This window comes from Cebus imitator, unplaced genomic scaffold, assembly GCF_001604975.1.
Source record: "Cebus imitator isolate Cc_AM_T3 unplaced genomic scaffold, Cebus_imitator-1.0 Scaffold9, whole genome shotgun sequence".
Lineage (NCBI taxonomy): Eukaryota > Metazoa > Chordata > Mammalia > Primates > Cebidae > Cebus > Cebus imitator.
Genome location: NW_016107324.1, coordinates 3514285 through 3523784, shown reverse-complemented (window position 1 = coordinate 3523784; position 9500 = coordinate 3514285). Strand labels below are relative to the sequence as shown.

At 40.3% G+C, this 9500-nt stretch overlaps 1 protein-coding gene across 12 annotated transcripts in view; it reads right to left on the bottom strand.

The window, feature by feature from the left end:
* Positions 1-725: 725 nt before the first annotated feature.
* The window catches only part of NCOA2 (nuclear receptor coactivator 2), a 306209-nt gene continuing 297434 nt past the window's right edge, over positions 726-9500 (bottom strand). For 5 of the 12 annotated variants that reach the window (XM_037744280.1, XM_017544634.2, XM_017544698.2 and 2 more), the window contains one exon: positions 744-4583. In XM_037744280.1, the coding sequence (XP_037600208.1) occupies positions 4572-4583 (12 nt within the window). In that variant the 3' untranslated portion in view covers positions 744-4571. Of the gene's footprint in view, positions 4584-9500 lie in introns of all 12 variants that reach the window. The other 7 variants (XM_037744296.1, XM_037744294.1, XM_017544659.2 and 4 more) reach the window with 3 other exon arrangements.

Here is a 9500-nt window from a genome sequence, read left to right as displayed (position 1 = left end):
TTCCTTTAACCTGTTAAAATAGTAGCATTGATAGATTTTTCTAATCATTTTTTGGGGATCTTTTGGAAATACAATTCCAGGTTGCATTTCCTAGTGTTTCATCTAGTTTATGATCTAGGTGTCAGCTACTGTACTTGCACTGTTTATCAACTATTAAACCATTATGGCTTTTTATTTCTTTTTGAGACAGAGTCTCACTCTGTCGCCCAGGCTGGAGTGCAGTGGCATGATCTCGGCTCACTGCAATCTCCACCTCCTGGGTTCAAGCAATTCTGCCTCAGGCTCCTGAGCAGCTGGGACTACAGGCGCACACTAATTTTTTGTATTTTTAGCAGAGACAGGGTTTCACCATGTTGGCCAGGCTGGCCTCGAACTCCTGACCTTATGATCCACTGTGTCTGGCCCATTATGGATATTCTCATGTGTGCTATAACCTTCCTGAGCCAGTCAGAAGTCCACATTACTCTTACGTTTTTGGAGGTTTGGGAATGGAAGGTGGAATAGTATGGTGAAGAGATGGAACTATATGTGGCTTATATTTGCCATTAAGTTATTAGATAATCCTTACTTCAAATGTAAAAATTTATAAAATGGGTTACTGGGAGAATTAAATGTTAAGGTGCTGTGAATAGTGTCAACTACCATGTAAGAAATTAGTAAACTACAGGGTCTTTTTAATTTAATAAATGGAATTATGAAAGATACAATATAAACACATGAAAATCTCTAAAGCCATGTAAAACCCGAAGGCATTAAAATTTATTAAATGATGCAATAACAACAGAATTCTTTATTTACAATAGCATTATTTAACATCAAATAAGCAAATAGCATCAGCAAAGCAATATTAACTTGCATAAATGTATTTAAAATTTCTCTGAATATATCTACCTTTGCATAAACTGCTCACACTAGAAATACAAACATCAATGCAGGTGAACAAAGTGATGTTCAGAGTCAACTCCATTTTGAAAATAAATCACAACCTGAAACACTGTAAGCTTTCTCCTGAAGAACCATAGTTAATATATTGCTTAATTTTACCCTTGTATAATCTTTTCATATACACACATCTCAGATGCAACTTCATGAGGAACTGTACAAATAAAACTCACAAATGACAAAGGAGAAAAAAATGACAGTTAAATGTTTGAAGAAATGTATCATCATCACTATTCAACAACATAAAGGTTAAGTGATGATGCACTTATTCAAAAATTGTACACAATTCACTATACAAATATAATACATCGGACAGCTATGTAGGAATATACAAGACTTAAAAACAGATCTAAGGCATTATGCTAGATTTTAGCATTTTGAGGTTCTTGCACATAGCTTTTACCTGTAGTAAGAAACTTAAAAGATTTTGTTTTAGTCTATAAAGAAACACCAGGGAGAAAATTCTAATTAAAATCGAAGCCACTACAGTAATTTTCTTTTGTGCAGAGAATGCTTTGCTCTTAGGCAGCATACTACCATACAAACACTAGAAAATTTTAAATTCACACCAACAATTAATGGCTTAAGTTGCATTTCAAAATTGATTGTGTATCTTTGGGTTCTGCAAGTGGATCTGTGCCACCCATTTCATGTGTTAAGCCCATAAGAACTCCATTTTTGAACACAGATTAAAAATTGCATTATATAAACTGCAAAAACATTGTTTTCAATTATTACAGGCCATAAGAGATACACATAGGGGGAGGGGCATTTTAATCTTTGAGTCAAATAAATTCATTGTAGTAAAACAGCTCACTTCACTTTTTAAACTTACCACATTACATGAACACTTAAATGAGTTTTACAACCAAGTTAATGTATGTATACTTTTCACATTATGTTTTTCACATTTAGTAATATAAGTGAAACACTGATTATTTGTTCTATTAAACAAAAACCAAGTACTCAGTCTAACAAATTTATTGTGTACAGCATGAGAAATACTGATAATAAAGGGAATTGATTTGGCTTTTGCTTCTATAGTGATCAATATGATCAGAGGAATCCTTCACTTACTTTTCTTCTTCTAATTAGATGTAAAACAAAATCCATTACCTGATCGAAACCATAAGAGAATTTATCATCTCTTTTCCTTCAAAACAGCAATGATCATGAATTATTATAAATTACCAGTATCATGAGGTTGCAGATTTGTCTAAGTTAGGATCGACATTAAAATACAGCGGCAGATGGATACAAAAGAAGAGATACGTAGATAGCTTTGGACGGTGTTGTAGTGAAAAGGGACTTGAAACTCAAAACAAAACAAATCCAGTTTAAACTCCATTTCTCTTTTGTGCTGTGTGAAGTTAAAAGTCATTCTAATTCACATATTTCTAAACACTGAAACTGGTCACACTAAATTGTATGCCACGTGAGCCTCGGCCCACGGGGATGTCCTGGAGTTCTGGGCCAACATCTGCTCGTTTTTTTCCATCACAGTTGGGCAACCCAATGGTTTGTTGGAGAAAAGTAGAGCCTTTTGAGGGGATATATGAACTGGTGGCCACTGAGAAGTGTTGTTCCTTGGCCACCTCCCTGTATTGAGATCCCTCTCAAGTGGAAAAAAGTATCGAAATGCAAATTTCCAGAAAGTTTCTTTAGTATGGAGCAACACTTTCAGACTGTCTACTTACCATCTATCTTTGGGCTATATCTCTTTCTATATTTCCATAATCTGTACATATAGAGAGAGATATAAATATAAATAGGGGTAGTTTGTACAATTTTCACCCTGCCACAAATGAACAATCAAATTTCAAGGAAAAACTTCTCTGTTCCTAAAAAGCCTGGCTAATGAGATATTATAAAATGCTTTGCTTTTTAGACATCAAAAAGGTATCATTCTGAAATTTAGGTAAGAAAGGTATTAGGGGTTAAGGAGAAATAGCTCAAAAAAGGTCATCAGTTTCTTGGTATTGCAGTTGTCTGAAACTGACATCCATTAATAAAAGATTATTTCCCTACCAGAGTGGGCAAGAAAAACAACCATAAAAGTGGCCTGCTTAGTAATGTGTAGTCTTTCTAAGGTTCATTAAGAAAGAATATAAACATATAAAAATCAAGAATTGGTTCCTACAGCGGCTGCATATCATATAGATTAGATAAATGACTTATGAGCAGAATCACAAGGTTTAGAAAATAAAAAGTCTTAAATCTACAAATTAGGTCTAATCAAGGCATTGATATCCTTTACAAAACACCTTTAGGAGACATTGCTATGAAGATATCTAATTTAATACTGAAGTACCTCATTTTTGAGTCAATTCCACAATATGTATACCTCACAAAAATTATACAATTAAAACACGTAAGTTCTCAACTTAAATTATTGCTTGTTTACATATAAATTGGATTTTATGTACCTTACAAAACTTCAGCTTAGCACTGCTAAAAAACAAAATAAAAAACACATGGCAGAGGTCAAATCTGTCGTGATATCTGCTGTCAATTTAAACACACTGGCGTTTTCTCCCGTTTTGGAGGCCAGAGTTGCTGGGGAACAGAATAAACATGCTTCCAAAGCAGGTATCCTTAGCTTGATTGGTATCAAGTCTTAACTTTGCTCTTCTGCTTGCCAGTAAATGTATTTTATTTCGGAAATTCAATACTTAGCAACTGGTAAGTGGCTGGCAAAACATTTAAGGAAATAAAGGGGTTACCTGGTTTCTGTAGCTTATATTATTTTTTTAAAAAGGAATGAAAGTGGGGAGGATAGGGAGAGAGGGGAAGGGAAGAGTAGGGCTGACAGGGAAGAAGAGACGCTGATTCAAGCTGTCTGATCAAACTAAAGGGAACTTAATTTAGAAACAAAAATGATTTCTTCTTGATTTATGATTCAGGTGAACTAGTTGGTTTTAACAAAGAAAAAAAAAGGAAAAAATATTTGTTAATGTCAACAGCCCTCTCACAGGCTCCTTTTCAACTGTTCCATTACTGGAGACTCTTTCCAACATGGTCTTTAGAGCTTTCTACAGATACGACTGTGACTTTCTTGGTCTTCACTCACTGGGTGTGTCTGTACATACAGCGCTGTCCACGGCGTCTGTCCTGCTTCCATCCCAAATGCAGGCTTTAGCTTAAAACACCTTTAATTTAATTTTTTAAAAATTCTTTTCTTTCCCCCAGATAAAAATCTTACTTTGCACTAGACTGATTAGCCAGGGAAAACAAAGCAAGAAACCAGTGTCTGGAACCAAACAGGAACGGAACAAGAGCATGGTTCTCCTTAAATACATACATTTAAATACATTCAATCTGACATGGGTATGAAATTTGCCTGTCAACATTTACTTTGCAGGAGAGATCTAAGTTGCACTAAGGTGAATGCAGTGAACAGACTGAGCGACTGTCTGGATGCGAGCTTCAGACTGTCAAGAGAAGAGGCAGCTCCTCCTGTCACACCCGAGTGGAAGCCACCCTGGGAGCCAGGGCCCAGGCCTGTCTGCTCTGGCAGAACTGGCTGGCAGGTCAGTTGGGTCGAAACAAATAGACACGGCTCTCCAGACTGGAAGTGTTTTGAGCAAGTGAGCCCGGTCAGCTGAAGAAGCAACTGGCTACCGTCAGTGTCAGCAATATTTCTGTAGGAAAACAGACAGATACAAAGTTGTGAAATATCTCTGAGGTTCTGATGAAACCATCATAAAGCCCAACACAAAAACATCAAAATCCCTGACTGTTTTCAATTATGTAAATCACAGAGGCCACATCTGGATGAATACATTTGATCTGAAGGTGAACAGGCAGAGGGCGCCATTCCTTCCTCCACACAATGCTTCCAGGAGCCATGGAAGAGGCCAGCAGATCCTACTATTTCTTGTAGGCCATCGTCTGCGAAAGGACGATGAATCTCTCCTTAATGACCACTCTCCTACCAACAACATCCTAGCTACGTTTAATTTCTCCCACCTTCAATAAAGATGACTGAACAATTCACCCAGCTGCTTTTTGGCAGCATCCGATCCAGAAGGGGCCACTGCTTCCTAATCCTTCCTCAAATTGATCCAGAACAATAAAATGGTTCTGATTTTCTCTAACCAGATACTTCCAAGGTTCTCTGGGTGTGTTCTCCTTGGCTCTGGCAAGCTAAATCATGAAATCACAATGGGTTTTGATTCCTGGGGTTTTCTTTCTTTCTTTTTTTTCTTTGAGACGCAGATCCTTTTGTCACCCAGACTGGAGTACAGTGGCACGACCTCGGCTCACTGCAACCTCAGCCTCTCAGATGCAAGAAATTCTTCAGCTTTGGCCTCCTGAGTAGCTGGGACTACAGGTACCCCTACTGCATCTGGCTAATTTTTGTATTTTTAGTAGAGATGGGGTTTCACCATGTTGGCCAGGCTGGTCTTGAACTCCTGACCTCAGGTGATATGTCCGTCCTGGCTTTTCAAAGTGCTGGGATTATAGGTGGGAGCCACTGTGCCAGGCCTCTTGGGGTGTTCTTGCTGGTTTTTGATGCTATATGTTGATGATGTTGAGTGACTTGAATACCAAAGATTATAGTGAGCATGATATATGGCATTTCTTTGGCTGGTACAAATGTATCTGTCAATGATTTTCTTTGGCTATTGACTATCTTCCTTCCAAAAGTTTTCATTCACTTAGCAAATATTAATTCAGCATCTATTATATGCTAGGTGCTGGAATATATCCACAAGAAGACATTCTTGGTCACTGCTATCACAAGAATTGCTGAATAGCTCACTGCAGCCTAGAACTCCTGGCCTCAAGCCACCTGAGTAGCTGTAACTATACGCATGCTGCTCCCACCATGCCTCACCTGAAAGATGCCTTTGCTGGAAAGAGAGAATACCCTATATTTACCGAAAACTGATGTCTGAGATCTTAAATGCTACTCCTTCCATTTTGGGTTTAGTGGGCCCCCATTGGGCACCAGGATGCACGTGAAGGTGAACCCCTAGTCCTGCATCGCAGTGCTGTGGGCTGGCTGCAGACCTACCCCTGACACCCCGGCTGGGCACTCTCTTCCCCTTGATAGGTCTTGGTCACCAGTTCTCTAAGTGTTCAGGCTAGCTGGGTGGCCCTGTGTAAATTATCTCATCCTCTGAGATTCAGTCTCTTCCTGTGAAATGGTGAGGGGCCTTAAATATTGATGCACTGGCACTGTCCCTGGTAAATTCGAGGCTATAAGGTTCATTCCCTTTCCTTGCTCTGGGAGGTTCCTCCCTCCTGAGATGAAGAATCCCAATGCCTGAAGCTGAGAACGCTTCCAAAAATGTGGCTGATATTTACTGTCTCTCCACAGTGTTTATGATTATCTTTCTTGTCCCTTCAAGATCTAAATTGAGAAGAGAGTGGCACCAAAGAAGGAAATTATCCCTTCTTGGCCTTCTCCAATGCTACCTGCATAAAACCCTTAGAAAAGTCTCACAAGCCCCCAGTGTTCCCTTCGGGGAAGTGGCAAGAGGGTGCAGGGGTTAAGAATACACATTCGGGGTCAGCCGGCCTGGATTTACTTCCCAGTGTTGTGAGACCTTGGTGGAGTCATTAAACTCTCACAACAGTGGCTCTACCAGACAGTTGTGGTGTGGTTTAAATGAGGGAATCTAAACAAAACTTTTAGTGGAGACTAGGCTTGCAGTAAATGCTTAAGTACATGTTGGTTGTTTCTATACTTTTTAAAAAAGGCAGAATATGGGACCATCTCAGTGTTCTGCTTTTATAGTAGGCAAATCTCTTCTTTTTGGAGGTTACATGGCAGCTGAAGAAAGAGCACAACGCAGGTCAATTACTGGGGCTCTTGGGAGAGAGGGGTGGCAGACTGGGCCCATGCAGTATTTGAGGGCCTTGCCCTACAGAATGGCTTTCTCGGGGCCCCTGCTCTGCTGGAGCCCTGGCCTAGGCTGCATGCAGCCACATGATGAAGGGGGAGGCAGGAAGGTCTCATCTCACTGTGGTGAATTCAGGGAGGGAGAAGTGAGCCTGGCCTCCCAAATGCATTTTTCTCCCATAGAGCTATGATGTACTGAGATGTTAAGCTCCCTGGTACTTTTGGGTTAATACAGCCCCTCTGTGGGAGCCCAATTATCAGTAACATCACTGTTCTTCTGGGAAGTGCTCTAAAGGAAACAAGAGTATCTGTGTTTTTCTGGGAAGTGCTCTAAAGGAAACAAGAGTATCTATGACAGACTGTTCTCTGGCCTTAACAATCAGCATGAAGAAAGTGCAGGTGACTGAGGCAGATTCAAGAGGGGGACTCGAAAAAACAGGAAAGTCGAGGAGGTGTCAGTGGCCTGGGCAAGACCTAACAGAGAGGCGCTATATCGTCCAGGATGGAGTGCAGTGGCTGTTCACAGGTGTCGTCAGAGCTCACTGCAGCCGAGAACTCCTGGCCTCAAGCCACCTGAGTAGCTGTAACTACAAGTATGCTTACCCCCATCATGCCTTTTCTGGGATGTGCATTCCTGATTTCAACTTCTGCACATAAGCCACCACTGAGTTGTGTGGCCACTCATTTCCTGTACTCAGTGGAGGAGAGACCAGAACTGACACCAGGAAAGGCACCCACCCTTCTAGGTATGTACAGACAACATCTACAGGACTCCCACCCATAGCCAGCACCTCTGCACCTGGGACTGTGGTTCTTAAAAACAAGAGAAACCGCATGGAGAATATTCACACAAAAAGTTAAAATCTGGAGCCCTCAACTTGAATTCTAGTATTAACCAAATCATCCAATATCCACTTATTAGTATTTTTTTTTTTTTTTTTTTTTTTTTTTTTTTGAGATGTAGTTGCCCAGGCTGGAGTGCAATGGCACGATCTCAGCTCGCTGCAACTTATGTCTCCTGGGTTTAAACGATTCTCCTGCCTTTGCCTCCCGAGTTGCTGGGACTACAGGTGTGTGTCACTATACCCAGCTAATTTTGTATTTTTAGTAGAGGTGAAGTTTCACTATGTTAGCCAGGCTAGTCTCAAACTCCTGACCTCAGGTGATCCACCTACTTTGGCCTCCCAAAGTGTTGGGATTGTAAGTGTGAGCCACTGAGCCCAGCCAGGAGAGGATTATTTTATTTTATTTTTATTTGTACAGATTTGTGGAGGTACATGTGAAATTTTGTTTCATAATGCGCAGTGAATGATCAACTCAGGGTTTTAGGGTGTCCATCACCCAAACGCAATACATTTTTAACTGTAGTCATGCTACTCTGCTAACATTACATTTCTTCCTTCTAACTGTATGTCTGTAACTTCTCACCCGCTTCTCTTCCTCCTCTCCTGCCCTCACAGTCATCCTTATCAGTCTCTCTTATCTACTTTTCCACTCTCTACTTCCATGTCAACAAATTTTCAGCTCTCACATGTAAGTGATAACAAGCAATTCATATTTGTCGTCTTGTGCCTGCCTTATCTCAGTCAAGATAATGACCTCCAGTTCCATCCAAGTTGCTGCAAATGACATGATTTCATTTTTTTCATGGCTAAATGGTATTCCCCTGTGTATATGTACCACATTTTCTTTATCCATTGATGGACATGTAGGTTGATTCTACATCTTTGCTGCTGTGAATAGCACTGCAATGAACACTAGAATGCAGGTATCCCTGTGACATATTAACTTTTCTTCCTTTGGGTAGAAACCCAACAATGTGACTCCTGGATCAAATGATAATTGTTTTTAGTTTTTTGAGAAATCTCCATTCTGGCTGTACTAGTTTACATTCTGACTAACAATGTATGAAAGTTCCCTTTTCTCTGTATCTTGCCAACATCTGTTATTTTTTTGTGCTTTTAGTAATAGCCATTCTGATTGGGGTTAGATGTATTTCTCTGATGATTACGCTGAGTATTTTTAATATATCTGCTGGCCATCTGTATGTCTTCTTTTGAAAAACGTCTATTTGTGTCCTTTACCCACTTTTTAATGGGATTATTTGTGTTTTTTTTTTCCTGTTGTTTGAGTTCCTTGTATATTATAGATAATAGTCCCTTGTTGGATAAATGGTTTGCACATATTTTCTTCCACTCAACAGGTTTTATGGAATAGGACTTTTTTAAAAAAGAGCTACCTACTGTGAAGGGTGATATCCCTTACCTTAAAGGCCCACATAGGCCCATTTACCTATCTGCCAAACTGCTCAGAGCCCTCCCTGCAAGAAATCTGCTGCTAGCGATATTTCAATTAGGTCTAAGTATTAATTATGCTGCAGTTTTATTGGCTGAACATAGTACTATCATTCTATTTGGAACAAGTGTTTAATAGGCCAGGCACCATGGTTCACGCCTGTAATCCCAGCACTTTGGGAGGGTGAAGTGGGTGGATCACCTGAAGTCAGGAGTTAGAGACCACCCTGGCCAACATGGTGAAACCCTGTCTCTACTAAAAATACAAAAATTAGCCAGGCGTGGTGGCAAGTGGCTGTAGTCCCAGCTTCTTAAGAGGCTGAGGCGGGAGAATCGCTTGAACCAAGGAGGCGGAGGTTAGAGTGAGCCGAGATTGCGCCACTGCACTCTAGCCTGGGCGACAGAGCAAGACA